Raw genomic sequence first — 15,246 nt, forward strand, 5'->3', positions numbered from 1 at the left:
AATGATTTTTTGTTTGTTTGTTTGTTTAATTATCTGGTTAGTGTTAAAGTGTGAGGTCTCGTGTGTGTTTTTGTTTCTGAACTGAAATGAAAACATGTAGCCTGGTAACGAGGGTTGACTCCTAAATGTCTCTCTAATTTCTATATAAGTGCACTACATGTTACTAGGAAGTAATGGATTTTTAAATTCTATATAGTGCACTCGAGCTTCAGTAGGCAGTCATTTGGGATACGGCCGCTGTATTACCAAACTCTTAATTCAGGCTTAATCATTTGCACATATTTATTTCGTCATATTAATAAACTTTTTCTACATTTTTATAAATATTTATTTAGATTGTTTATAGCCAGCTGAATTCTGCAACTTCTCTCAGCGCTGGCTCAAGGTGCAGAAACATCAGTGCAGTTTGCGATGGAGATGAGGTGAGACCTGGCGATGTGGTTTTTGTGGCGGCGGTGGAACTCGCACAATAATCTGATTAATGTGGGCAGCAGACTAACGAGACCGAAGGGTTGTAGATGTCTGATAAAAAAGAAAAAACTAACAATATTCAATATAAGACATAATGAACGTAATCGAAAGAGACCGAAGGTGTCAAATTACCGGAAATTTCCAGAACAATCTTATAATCTTGTAATACAGGATGGTTTAAGTTATAAATCAGTTATAGAAACTGTTTTATTTAATCAGGCTAACAGATCAACATCCAGGTCCCTACCAAATCCACCATTAGCTTGATCAGTTCTATAAAAGTCTATTTAAATTCTGAAAACTGTACAAATGTTGTTGTTTTCCACCAAAGAGGCAGGATTAGCCAACGCAGAATAGTGACGTTTGTCTATTGTTGATGACGTGTAGGTCGCATGAATGCGACCTGTCGGGTCAGACTGCAGTCGCATGTGAAAATAACGGATATGCATCGGAATTAGGACCACATATCCAAGCGGCCTGGGTCGCATGTGAAAAAAATCAGATCCGTGTCGTTCAGATTGTCAATAACAAATCGGATACAGGTCACATATGGGCAAAAAAATCGGATATGGGTCGTTTCAGGGTGCAGTCTGAACGCAGTCAATGAGCTGTTTAACCACACCGTCTTGTATTCTGTCAGCCGTCAGCCATTTTTTAATTTTTCGCGTCAATCAAAACAAGAAACTGGGCAACTCTGTAAATCTTTCGGTGGCTTCGCTCAAAAAAGCAATTTATGATTTCTTCCACCAAACCAGGTTTTTCTCGCTTCGAGTTCCAAGCGCACAGCTGCTCAAATTAATTTATCACAACAGCTCATATTCAGTTCAGTCAAGTGGTCATTTCTTTCTCAGAACGTTCATCCAGCCATCATTGCTGTTGTTTCTTTCCTCGACACTAAATCAATCCCAAGTAATCCACGCCCACTCCGTTGTGCCAACTGCCGCATGGCAATAAAACGATACCATACTGCTCGCCCATGAACAAGCTTGTTATGGTGAAAACACTAACTGGGGGAGGAAACAAATAAGAGTTCGTAAGTATTCCAAACACGCCAAGACTCGCTGGATTGAAGGAGCTCCAAAATGAAGAAATGTTAATGTTCCACCTGGACCTCATTAGTTATGTGTTGCAATACTTCACCGCGTAAATCGGCTCATAAAGTCTGGAACTAACTTTCAACACTACCTTGCAGAAAATGCTGCGTTTGTTTCATCACTATATTTTCACCCTCCACACTGAAAGCTTAGGTCAGATAAATATTTTATCAATGTTCCCGAAGCAGGATTATTGATATCTTGTTGCTATTATTCATGCACCGTGACTGAAATGCGAAATGATCCTCACCCTTAATAGAAAGCCTCATACATCACTTTTACTTTGCAGGTTCCTTCTTTTTTCCGGTGTGTCTCTCTCTCTCTGTGTGTGTGTGTGTGTGTGTGAGAAAGAGAGAGAGACCATTTCTTGTACTTGATGACAACAGTCAGGCTTGATGAATGTTCCATGGATTACCGTTAATCAGCTCATGCTCGTGAAACCAGTCGGTACCACTCGGGCGTGACTCGGCTCCTTGTTTCTTTTCCAAATCCTTGCAGAATTCAGAGGCGCCGATACGGACCAAAGAGGGCGAGGAAAGAAACCTCACACGTGGCATAACGAGGGAGGGGTGTGTTCAAAAGGATGCGTTACGTCATCCAGTTATTCCAGTACAAATGAAGCTTTTCGCTTTGTGATCAATCCAAAAAAAAAAAAAGAGCTGAAATTACAATTCATTATTTATCGCAAGCACAGACTTAATTACAGCAAATCGCTTCTTCTCAGTCTGTGATCTGGAACAAGATGTCTTGCTCTCAGACTCTGAAACTGAGCAAACTGTTTAAGTCGCTGGAATGTCAGTGACGAAAACGAACAATTTTCCAACAAGAGTACTCCCACCCCAACCACCAAGTGTTTTATTCCCAATTTCCTGATTTATAGTCGGCATATCAGGAGAAAATTCGAATTCAGTCCCAATTGTTTGAATCTGCCCTCACTGAATTCAAAACCACATACTTTTTACAGATTTAAAACATCCGTTCTTGAGATATTACAAATCAAAGACTGAAAAAACGCTCAATTTTTCGACAACTGCCGTAATATTCTGGATGAGGATCACATGGTCCAAAATGAGCCTCGTTCACTAATGAGATCAAATGGGTTTTTTTTCTTCTTCTTCTGAATAACTTGTCTATTTTTCAAGATATTTACATGGAAATTGGCAGGAACGGAGATGGTTGGATACTGAAGAAAAAAACTTTGAAAAATTAGTAAAAACAAACTCTGCAAATTAGTAGTATTAATGATTAGCCTAGTAAACTAGACCCACCCGCCTAGCGGCCAAAAATATTTTTTGCCTGCGAGTGGGTCTAGCCTCGCACCATATCAACAAAACACCCGGGCATCAAATCGTGCCCGCCAATCACAACGCAAGGTTTTTGTTTGGATTCTTTGGGCGGGCTTTTGCAGGAGTGACGACAAAGCTGCGCGACGCTGGAGAAAGCACAACAGGAAAGATGGCTACCGCTAGTGAACAGCACGCGTTTGACTCCGCTTTGGAATCAGTTTTAGAAGAATTAGACTTGGAGTTTTCGTTGAAACATGAGCAGGAAGAGGCTCTCCGCTCATTCCTTTTCAAGAAGGACGTTTTCGCTGTTTTGCCGGCCGGCTATGGCAAAAGTCTGATCTACCAGCTGGCTCCGCTCGTAGCCAAAAGGATGGGGCTAGTTTGTGCAGTACGAAGAATTAATAAACAGCTTTGAAACATTACTTTTTGATTGTTTCTTATTTTCCCGTTATTTTAAATTTAAGGGAAATTATTTCACCAAACACCACTAAATAAAAACTCTCAAAAACAGTTTAAGCAAACCCTTGAAAAACACTTGAAAAAAATAAAAAAAGAGTGTATGTTAAGTATGTGGTACAGACTCCAAACTTGTGGTCATTATCTCCAAACTTCTAATAATTTTGAAAAATTATTTATTTCAAGGCCTCCCCCACTGCGCGCTCTGACTACGTCACAGTCACTGTTGCGCTGATTGGTCAGAGCGTTGGCCTATACGCACAGAGACAGTTTGAAAGACAGCGGGTTGTTCCACCCCCACCCTTCGGAAATGTCTACGAGCGAGGCCAGACTAAATATTCACATTTAGTCTGGCTTGCCAGGCTAATTAATGATGCTAATTCAGTAAAAATGTTAAATTGGTACACTCTTTAAAAAAAAAAAGGAAGAAAAGATCATTTCTAACCCGCTCTTTGTGCTCGGTCGGCCTTTGTATTTCTCAAAAGTAAGGCCGACTCGTGTTTATATTCAAGAACATCAATGATAATATTCACGGCTTTCAAGGCGAACCTCAAAAAAAACTGTCCGATCCAAATCCAATCAACAATTCGCATTAACTGAACTGAAATTGACACTCACGTTTCTGACTTCCTTTTTTTTTTTTTTTAAATATCATTCGGACCACTAAGACCTAAATATTTTTCATCAAAACAACTCCAGTTATATTTGAAAACGGTTATTTATTTACACAAAGCTGTTTGATTTGAAAAAATAAGTAGGTAAAGCTCTGAAAACTCACTTCAGAGTCTCCCGTGAATCAGAACATCAAAACTAGCAGACGGAAAAGTTTGCTGAATCCTTCATCAGAAACAGTGAGAGCGAGAGAACATTTCTATAAAAGTGATCTGATTGATATTGACGAGTAATCCAGTGCGAAACCGATCAGAAGAGAGAGAGAGAGAGAGACTGAGCGCTTTCCCGTGACTCAAAAAGAAAAGCACCGGCAGTTTCCCGACGTCGCGCGAGCAGAGTTTTTACTCCGTTGTTCCGACTTCAACCTGCCGTTCCTCCCAAAGTACTGAACAGATCTTAACCAGGTACATTTCTTTGGAAAGCAGACATTATAAGCTTTTTAATGACCGTATTCACGACATAAAATATTCAAGAGTTAAGCAATGACGGGTTTGGAAACTTCGATGAGCGTCTGCATGGGCAGTTTTCACAGCGCCTGATACGCCTATTTAAAGCACAAAAGATTGAGTTTCGGAAAGTTCTTCGGGAAGCGCTTTTCGCTCCACATCAAAGCCGAGCGTGAACGTGCGGTTGTGGTCGGTGAAGCAGACTTTGCCGCGGTGGAGTAAACGGAGAGGTAAGATTTCAGGGATGAAGAAAAAAAAAAGAAAGAAGACAAAGTTGGAAGGAAGCCAAGTTTTAATGTTTGATGAAATCAGAAAAAGCAGAGAAGTGAAAGGTCGTTTCAGGACAGCTTTGCTCTTTTATGAGACAGAAAAGAAAAGAAAAAAAAAAACAGTGATGAAATCAAATACAGTGAGGAGGAGCAGGAGAAAGACAATCTGAGAAATAAAGCTGAAAGATCAACACACTGAGGAGCTACGCTATACAGTCGAGTGAGAACAGTCCAAGACCTGGCAATTCCCTCAGACGAGCACAAGTACAGCTTCCTGTGGAGAAACATGGAGAGCAGTGTGTGTGTGTGTGTGTGTGTGTGCTAACTCTACAGCAGACTGCACTCAGTCTGTATTTCAGGACTTGAGCTTTGCACTGAGGTTGCTTTCTTCTTATGGCTATACGATTTTTTTTAATTTATTTATATATATATATATATATATATATATATATATATATATATATATATATATATATATATATATATATTTTTTTTTTTTTTTCATTATAATCTTCCCTAGACATCCCACACATCATCGTGGTCAGCGACTGGCACGCAGTGTTGCCCTGATATGATGTGACGCAAGGCTCAGGCTGGGTGTAGCTCGACGCCCAGGTGTTCAGGACTTGATGTTGAGGGAGTGGGCGGATCTTTCATGGTGCCAGTCCCTCAGCCTGGCATAGCGAGGGCTCTGAATCTCCGTGAGGAACTTTTCCCTGCCAGGGCCAGCACACAGACAGAAAAGGAGGGAAGAAACAAGAGAAAAATCCCACACACACACACACACACAAAATCAGAGAGAGGAAAACAGAACGAGCTTGGGAAAAGATTTAAAACGTGAAAACGCATGCGAGAGCACACCGTGCGGTGGATTTTAAAATGTCATGTCATTTCACGTGACCGTTAATGACAGTCGAGCTGTAATGAAGGATCACAGCTGGGGAGAGATGAAGCGAGATCTCACGCTGGACTTCATCACAGCTCGTCACGCAACACTCTAAACGAGCGGGTTAGCAGCACTGCGCTTCATTCCAGCCACACGTTTCCACTCCTGATATTTACCTGGACCTTTTCATGGTCTCGTCATCCGGGTCCTGCACTGAGGAAAGCAACACACACACACAAATCAGGTTCTCCGTCATTCAGCTTAGACGCACGCACAGCATTCAAATCACCAATTAATCACTAAACGCCATCAGATACACTCCCAATCAGTTTCTCGCGCACAAAAACAGGAACTTTTTGAGCCGTCCTGTTGATCTACAGCAGAGATTCAATGACAAAGTGCTCTTTCTGATGCAATACAGGACTGAGTCGCTTTCCAGAGGCCAGATTAGAGTCAGAGTCATTCAAGTCCTGCTGATCAATCAGATCCCTGAGATTAGGCTACGTTCACACTGCAGGCTGAAGTGACTCAAATCCGATCTTTTCGCCCATATGTGACCTGTATCCGATCTTTTATTGACAATATGAACGACACAGATCCGATTTTTTCAAATCCGACCCAGGCCATTTGGATATGTGGCCCTAATTCCGATTCCTATCCGCTCTTTTCATATGCGACTTCAGTCTGAACCGCCAGGTCGCATTCATCCGACTTACACGTCATCAACAAGCCACAAACGTCACTATTCTGCGCTGAAGTAGGCGGCGGGTCTCTCAAAAAAAGTTACAACAACATGGCGCATAATCACGGGCGCAGATAGAGGGTGGGACTCGTCCCACCCAGATTTAAATTCACCTCGTTCGGTCCCCCCCACTTATAGGGAGGAAAAAACGTCTATGCTGTCTTTCTTTGCATAAGGCAAACCTCACGGAAAAATCAAAAGACTGATTACCATTCGGTTTATTGAGGTGCACAGCAGTACAGACATAGTTGCAACAACTCGCATAAAACAAAACAAAGACTGATATTCGGTTGGTTGAGCTGCGCAGACTGCACAGGTTGTGAGTTCGAGCTTGGTTGCTATGGTAACCCACAACAAGTCTGACAGGCATATCGGGGTTGGGGTTGGTTTGCTGGCAGCTTTGTCCCCCCCAGTTTTTTGTCCCCCCCAGTTCAAAAAACGTATCTGCGCCCCTGCGCATGACATCAATGCGAGGGACGCTTCGGGCTGTGAAGGTTCTGAATCTTCTCAATGGAAGGACGCAGAGGTTAGGGAGCTGATTTCCATTTGGGGGGATGCAGCTATTCAAGCTAGATTGGATGGGTCATACCGCAACCGGGCGGTTTTACTTCCATAAACACTGGCCATGCTCACTGCGTGTGACGTCGTCGTACCCTGCAATGCGCATGCGGAACACTTTTAGGTCGCTTTTCGTTCATACTGAGGATCACATACAAGTCGCATATATTTGTTAATGTGGACGACCTCACAAAAAAAAATCGGATTTCACAAAAAAATCGGAATTGAGCATTAAGCCTTGCAGTGTGAACGTAGCGTTAGACGTGGCTTTAGGCTCCTAAACAGTTAAAACCCCCAAAATCAGATCAGATCCGGTTGCCTCGGGACAACGCTCAACAAAGCGGCAGGATTTCGGTCCTCAGTGAAACCTTTCGTTAAGGCAGGTTAATGCGGTTAGTTCCTGCCGAGTGGGCGCTGGTGTGAGCGTCTTACTGTAGTCCGTTCCCGTAACCTGGGCGAGGATGCGGAAGGAGCGGGACTGCGTGGTGCCGGTGCGAGGCTGCCAGTCCTCCGTGTCCTGGATCAGACGCTTCTTACTGCGATCGTTCGGGATAAAGCACGGGACGTTCTCCACCCGCAGACCGTGCCTACGTGGAGGAGGCAGACGCGTTAACAGCAGCTCTTTTACCACAAAACACACACACACACACACACACTACGACATGCTGCCTGGCGTCAACCCCCACTGCCAGTTTTCATCCTTCATCCGTTTCAACAGCGGTCCGGCTTTCACGACACGGCTCCTGCAGCTCGACGTCAGAGCGGAGTCTGGAACTGGATTTTATTCCAATATTTTTGAGCAGTTATGACCTGAACAACCCTTTACCACCTCACCACAAGCTCAGGGGCCAAGCAGATTAAAGGAGAACTGAAGGGCAATTTTTTTTATACTCAAAATTCTCTCATTTTATTCAATATCGGAAGGCAGTTTTGATCGCTATTTTGTCGCTGCGATCGCAAGTTATGAGTGTTTGAAATACGCTCTGTAATACATCAGTCCGTATGTCAAAGCAATGGCCGTAAACGAGATTCGTCGAGACCTGCGCGAGACATCGTAGGACGGAAGTAAAACGTTCAGCGGAAATCCAAGTGACTGACATGTACCGACGTTGCCAAAAGACGCGCGCGCCCTCTTTCGAATGCTGACGTCATCAAGCCGGAAGTTTTGTTTGTTTTCATAGCAATCAGGAAAGTTTGAAAAAGTAGTCAGTAATCGTCATTTAAACTCGTTTTTGTGCAATACTTCGTTTGGAAAACAGTTTTCAAAATGGCGGCACGGACACCTGGCTGACGCGTCACGTTTCGAAGTCTCGCGCAAGTCTCGTGAAGATCGCGCGGATAAGCGACGCCTGCCGTGGACCAAACGAACTACATTCAACACGGCTAAAAAACGAACAGGCCGATAAGTATAATATTTAATTGCAATTAGTTGCCGATACGAGTCGTGATATAAGGTTACTAAAACCCAAAACGTAATTGAATAACATGTTAATTAAGAAATAAAGCAAGTTTAAAAAAGACTTCAGTTCTCCTTGAAACAAACATGGAGGACAGGATTAACACTGTGAGTGAGGGAACACTGACAGATTTCCAGAAAATATTTCACGGCCAAAATTCCAGAGTTTAAAACTCAAAACGATGACTGTTTTTGAGACGTTCACCAGAAAACAAACAAACAAATCTCACTATGTCAGTAGGAGGTTGCTACCAAGTGTGAACGCATCAGAAACCATGAAGTTTGAAGTTTTTTTTTTTTTTTTTTAAACTTTTCCTGATTTGTCAGAGCTTGGTCATGTGACATGAACAAAAACAGTCCCTTGATGCTCGTGACGCGCTCAAACAACACTCTGTTCTCATTTCAGGAGAACCCATGAGAGCCGCATGCTCCTCACTTACTTGCTGTCGTGGTACAAATCTTCAAAGAACGTCTCTCCTCGACTGAAAAAGGGAAAGAGAAAGGGGGGGGGGGCAACAGAGTGATGAGAATGAATATCGCCATCGCTGATAATTGAAATTGAGCGCAAATCAATCGTCAGAGAAGGAAGGAATAGAAAAATGGATGCTACTAACTTGTCAATAACCTCCAGCTGCTGGATTTGGGAGAGCAATTAAGAAAAGAGAGAGATTAATTTTTTTTGACATAAAACACAAAATCAAGATGCAGGAAAGTGAAACGGGGTCACGCGATTTGCCGTGTCTGATGCAGAATGCGTGCACGCTGTGAGAAGCTGAAAGCAGCCACAAGCTGTCCGTTCTGAAGACCACGCCTTTATTACGCTCCGGAGTCTGATCCTAAAACCTTCACGGTGTCTGAATGAGGGTGGAGCAGGAGGAAGACACTGGAGCTCTGGGGTAGTTCTGAGTTTATTGCTTGGCTGTTCAGAGGTGAGAACAAACACACACTAAAAAACAGTATTTTACCCAGAAGTCCCTTTTCCGCCCCGTCCCCCACCCAGCCTTTACTATCCATCCTTGTCCGAGCGAGTTTTACTTTATTTCTCGTCCCTGCGTTTGCGTCTCCTTACCTTCTGACTTTCAAGCTTGACATCGTCAACAGCTTTTTTTTTCCCTGCCAAAAAAAGCACAATGACTTGATCAGGGATGAGAATGAAAAATATTTAAAAAGCCTGAAAAAACCAGGGCGGGGCCCAGGGGTTCCAGGGGCTAATGATTTTTGGCTAATTTTTTATTTATTTATTTATTTTCTTTATTATTAGACAGGGATATTATTAGACAGGGATATTATTATTATTATTAGACAGGGAGATTATTATTATTAGACAGGGATATTATTATTATTAGACAGGGAGATTATTAGACAGGGATATTATTATTATTAGACAGGGAGATTATTAGACAGGGATATTATTATTATTATTAGACAGGGAGATTATTAGACAGGGATATTATTATTATTATTAGACAGGGAGATTATTAGACAGGGATATTATTATTATTATTAGACAGGGAGATTATTATTATTAGACAGGGATATTATTATTATTAGACAGGGAGATTATTAGACAGGGATATTATTATTATTAGACAGGGAGATTATTAGACAGGGAGATTATTAGACAGGGATATTATTATTATTAGACAGGGAGATTATTAGACAGGGATATTATTATTATTATTAGACAGGGAGATTATTAGACAGGGAGATTATTAGACAGGGATATTATTATTATTAGACAGGGAGATTATTAGACAGGGATATTATTATTATTATTAGACAGGGAGATTATTAGACAGGGATATTATTATTATTATTATTATTATTAGACAGGGAGATTATTAGACGGAGATTATTAGACAGGGATATTATTAGACAGGGATATTATTATTATTAGACAGGGAGATTATTAGACAGGGATATTATTATTATTATTAGACAGGGAGATTATTAGATAGGGAGGAGATTATTAGATAGGGAGGAGATTATTAGACAGGGATATTATTAGACAGGGATATTATTATTATTAGACAGGGAGATTATTAGATAGGGAGGAGATTATTAGATAGGGAGGAGATTATTAGACAGGGAGATTCTTTTGTGTAATCTGAGCTGAAGTGGGTTTTGTGCTTTGGTTTTTTGGGGCGAACGCGCGCTCTCTCTGCCATGCCGATCCTGTAGGCTGCACTGACTCAGCTGAAAACTCCGGTCCTCGAGAAAAGAGATAAAAGCCCGCCCACACTGAAAGCTGATTGGCTTATTTTGCTAAGTAACCCAATCAGGATGCTCTTTGTCTGGCATGCGCTACATGAACAAGCACACAGGCAGTGTTGCCACATTGGGCGGTTTTAAGTGCATTTTGGCGGGTTTGGAACATATTTTGGGATGGAAAACGTTAGCAGTATCTGGCAACACTGCACAGTCTCCCTCGCGCGCGCACATTCTAAGATGCGTGATGCAGACCTTAATGTTGCGCGCGCACGCTAAAAAACGATCATTTTGGTCTGAAAAAGTCGGAAATCCGCCGATCGGCGGAAAATTCTCATCCCTGCTTAATAATAAAAGTAGCTTCTATAAGAACGTCACTTCGTGCAAAAACTGCCATCAGGTCAGGTGGGTTTTTCCCCCCTCCGCTTTGGAAAAGATTTAAAAAAAAAATAAAATAAATATCTCACAAAAGAACACTTATTCAGTTCAGTATCTAAATAATTCCTGCCATTTGCATCACTGTCTCTCTCTTATTTTTTTTTTTTTTATAACCCCACAAATCATCCGAAATCATCTAATATGTAAGGAGTTCCTGGGTTTCAATCATGTGACTTTTCTTAGCGATTTCACTTCCGGTAAAACGGCTGCTGGAGTGCAAACAACTTCGATAACTTCTCGTCATCTAGAAGCCACTGCTGGCTTTAGATATATTCAGAAGATTGCTCTGTGCAACAGAATCAACCCCGACAGTCTGGGAAAGAAGGATGTGTCATACGATCTCGAAAACTACCCTTCAGTCGAGTTCCCCGACATCTCGAACTATCTGGTGTTGCAGACGTCCTCCTACACCGCAAAACAGATGAAAGCGTGGAAGAGTACAGAGGCTTACAACTTTTTTTTTTTTTTTTGTACGTGGCTGGGTAAAGGACCTCGCTATCAAGTCGCTGCCCAATGAATCCTGGATTGTTTTTGCCCGTATCAGTAAATTTTTTTTTTTAGCTTTCTGTTCATGTCTTTATAACGCAGCGCTGCAAATTGAAGTGTAAATGAACAACAGTTGGCTTGACTCTCACTTGTGTTGGCTCTTATCTCTCAGCTAAATCATTCACAAAGATCATCAGAAACCCCTTTAAAGGAACAGTCCACCGTACTTCCATAATGAAATATGCTCTTATCTGAATTGAGACGAGCTGCTCCGTACCTCTCCGAGCTTTGCGCGACCTCCCAGTCAGTCAGACGCAGTCAGACGCGCTGTCACTCCTGTTAGCAATGTAGCTAGGCTCAGCATGGCCAATGGTATTTTTTGGGGCTGTAGTTAGATGCGACCAAACTCTTCCGTGTTTTTCCTGTTTACATAGGTTTATATGAGCAGTGATATGAAACAAGTTCAGTTACACAAATTGAAATGTAGCTATTTTCTATGCTATGGAAAGTGCGCACTATAATGACAGGCGTACTAACACCTTCTGCGCGCTTCGGCAGCGCATTGATACGGAGCTCAGATATCAATGCGCTGCCGAAGCGCGCAGAAGGTGTTAGTACGCCTGTCATTATAGTGCGCACTTTCCATAGCATAGTAAATCGCTACGTTTCAATTTGTGTAACTGAACTTGTTTCATATCACTGCTCATATAAACCTATGTAAACAGGAAAAACACGGAAGAGTTTGGTCGCATCTAACTACAGCCCCAAAAAATACCATTGGCCATACTGAGCCTAGCTACATTGCTAACAGGAGTGACAGCGCGTCTGACTGACTGGGAGGTCGCGCAAAGCTCGGAGAGGTACGGATCAGCTCGTCTCAATTCAGATAAGAGCATATTTCATTATGGAAGTACGGTGGACTGTTCCTTTAAAGACCTGGATCTTCGTTAAACAAGACGGAGAAGTGATCACGGCGCATTGTAACTGTGCGGCTGGGGAAGAATTTTGTCACGACCTTCATGCATTTGGACTTTGTGAGGAGGAAACAGCTGGAGAATCGGCTTTCGCGCTTCGTGACGAAAAAAAGGACCGTAAAATAACGACACATAGCAAGAAAAGTACTTGGAAAACACTAAGGCCAGAGCTGAGATGGAAATACAAACCTTTCACCAAGTGATCACTGCAAACTCGAGCGCGCTTCGACTCGTCTCGCTTCGATTTCAGTCAGAGGTTCAAAACCCACCTTTCTCGACGTCTTTTTGTGAAATCCTGTCTTCGTTCACCCATTTTTTATTAGCTCACGGGGAACCCTGAAGAAACTTTGATCAGTTTCACGGTTTGATCGATTTGAACAACCTAAAGCAGCACAAGTGTCAGGCATTTTTCATGCAAGCAATGCACCTTCTCCGTACAAACGCTTTGTCAGCTGAGCTTTGGTAGACCACCAGCTAAAGTTTTGAATAACTAATGAGGCGGATGTGACGTCACGTCACGTGAAACCCAGCAATTTAAAAAATTTAAAAAAAATTAAAAACTCCAGGGTGTCCTGTGACAGGAAACTAATCAGCGTTTCGGTTACCTCCCTGAAGTTGATTATTTTGTTTTATTTCCCTTATCCGACAGAAATTTACCAACAATTTGAATTTTCAGAATTATTCCAAAATTGCGTTTTATCCAGCGTGAAACAAATCGGTCCTTCACCAGCCTCTCGTTTTTCCCTTCGCCCTGATGACTTTCCTGTTACGGAAAACACATTACAGCTTTACCTATGACTTCAGAAATTCTGACGCTGGAGACTCTTCTTCTCTTCTTTCACAATGGGCTACTTTTAATCCATTTATATCTCGTCTCACCATCCGCCATACTCCTTGTGCGATGTCAGCCAGAGAAACGATCACATATTCGAACAAGTGCATGTGCATTATTAAAAATCGCTCCCCTATGGGTCCATGTGGCGACTGCTTATAAATAAAACAGTTTTCTGATCCCATGTCCATACAGTAAATATCGCATATAAACATGTTATCAGTGAGACTCGCCTCATCTCGTACAAGCGTCACCAAGCTGTGAGCAGCATCAGGGCTTGGAGGATTTTGGTTCCCAATTTTGTTTCCTGTCTTTTGCTCAAAATACAGCGCTGTGAACTCGATCTGTTTTCAAAACAGTCAGAAAGAAAGCACTTGTTCGTGAATCGTCTTCAAAGCGTTATTTAGTACTAATGAGCACATTCTGTTCCACAAGTGTAGCGTCAAGACTCGAAAATAAAATTCAAATATTCAAGCGAACAGCACAAGGCTTTTCGACATATCTGCCAAAAAAAAAAAAAAAACTTTCATTTGACCTTTCAGAAGGACCAAACAAAAGCTGTGATGATCAAAAGGTGCATTTTCTTCAAATCAACACAGCTTACTTGATATCGAATCAGTAGCCTCGGCGAACCACGAGGTGAATTTCATTTCTCTTTTTATCTGCTGAGTATCTTCCGATACGACGAAGTTATAACAAGGTTTCTCTGATTTTGTTTCCGGTACTGATTGGTTCCAAAACTCAATCAGGATAAAGTGCTGATTGGTTACGAAGTTTTACTACTGTTGCACTCATTCTTACAACACGATGACGTATACCCCTTTTCCACCAAATCAGTTCCAGGGCTGGTTCGGGGCCAGTGCTGGTGCTGGTTCACAACTCGTTCAACTTGCGAGCCAGCTGAGAACCAGTTTGCTTTTCCATAGCTCGCGGTGCTAAGAGAAGACACATCATTACGTCGCTGTATACATCAGTTACGTCGCTACGTTTGCATAAACCTTGGCGCGAATATCGAAGCAAAAACAACACAGAAGAAGCAGCAGCAACAACAGCAGCAATAATAATAATAATAATGGCTGACTTCGCGTTTGTACAGCTGCTGCTTCTCGTCGCTTAAAAATGGCGATCTTTCGCGGTCTTGTTATTGTTGTCGGTCTTAACAACTCCGCCCCTCCGCTGACGTAAGCGGTTCTTTCCTCTGGCCCAGCAGAGAGTTGGTGCTAGCCTGGAACCGTTTTTTCTGGCCCCAGAGCCAGTTCTTTGTCAGTGGAAACAGAAAACCCGGTTCCAAACTAAGCACTGGCCCCGAACCAGCCCTGGAACTGCTTTGGTGGAAAAGGGGCAATTGTGGCTTCACCACTCGTTCTGGTTTACCTTTGATAACGCAAGATCGACTGTTTGTATCGCGAGATCACCATTCTGGTGATTATAATGCTTATTATGCATCTGCGTATCCGCAGTGCGCTATTGCTCCATTTATTCTTACAACACGATAACATACTGGCTACTGCCTCACTTCGCCTCGAGCCACAAAAATCATAACCCTGGGATTCTTATTATTATTATTATTTTTATTATCTCATCTCATTATCTCTAGCCGCTTTATCCTTCTACAGGGTCACAGGCAAGCTGGAGCCTATCCCAGCTGACTACGGGCGAAAGGCGGGGTACACCCTGGACAAGTCGCCAGGTCATCACAGGGCTGACACATAGACACAGACAACCATTCACACTCACATTCACACCTACGCTCAATTTAGAGTCACCAGTTAACCTAACCTGCATGTCTTTGGACTGTGGGGGAAACCAGAGCACCCGGAGGAAACCCACGCGGACACGGGGAGAACATGCAAACTCCGCACAGAAAGGCCCTCGCCGGCCAGGGGGCTCGAACCCAGGACCTTCTTGCTGTGAGGCGACAGCGCTAACCACTACACCACCATGCCGCCCTATTTTTATTATAATAATAATA

At 42.5% G+C, this 15,246-nt stretch overlaps 1 protein-coding gene across 8 annotated transcripts in view; it reads right to left on the bottom strand.

Moving 5' to 3' along the window:
• pdlim7 (PDZ and LIM domain 7) overlaps positions 1 to 15,246 on the bottom strand; it is an 84,949-nt gene that overhangs the window by 10,282 nt on the left and 59,421 nt on the right. For 4 of the 8 annotated variants that reach the window (XM_060901167.1, XM_060901168.1, XM_060901173.1 and 1 more), the window contains one exon: positions 8,777 to 8,818. The exons of 1 other annotated variant lie outside the window; for it this stretch is intronic. In XM_060901167.1, the coding sequence (XP_060757150.1) occupies positions 8,777 to 8,818 (42 nt within the window). Of the gene's footprint in view, positions 1 to 5,756; positions 5,794 to 7,312; positions 7,468 to 8,776; positions 8,819 to 8,950; positions 8,971 to 15,246 lie in introns of all 8 variants that reach the window. 3 more of the 8 variants (XM_060901174.1, XM_060901171.1, XM_060901170.1) reach the window with 3 other exon arrangements.

Source organism: Neoarius graeffei, chromosome 20 (assembly GCF_027579695.1).
Source record: "Neoarius graeffei isolate fNeoGra1 chromosome 20, fNeoGra1.pri, whole genome shotgun sequence".
In the NCBI taxonomy this organism is placed as follows: Eukaryota; Metazoa; Chordata; class Actinopteri; order Siluriformes; family Ariidae; genus Neoarius; species Neoarius graeffei.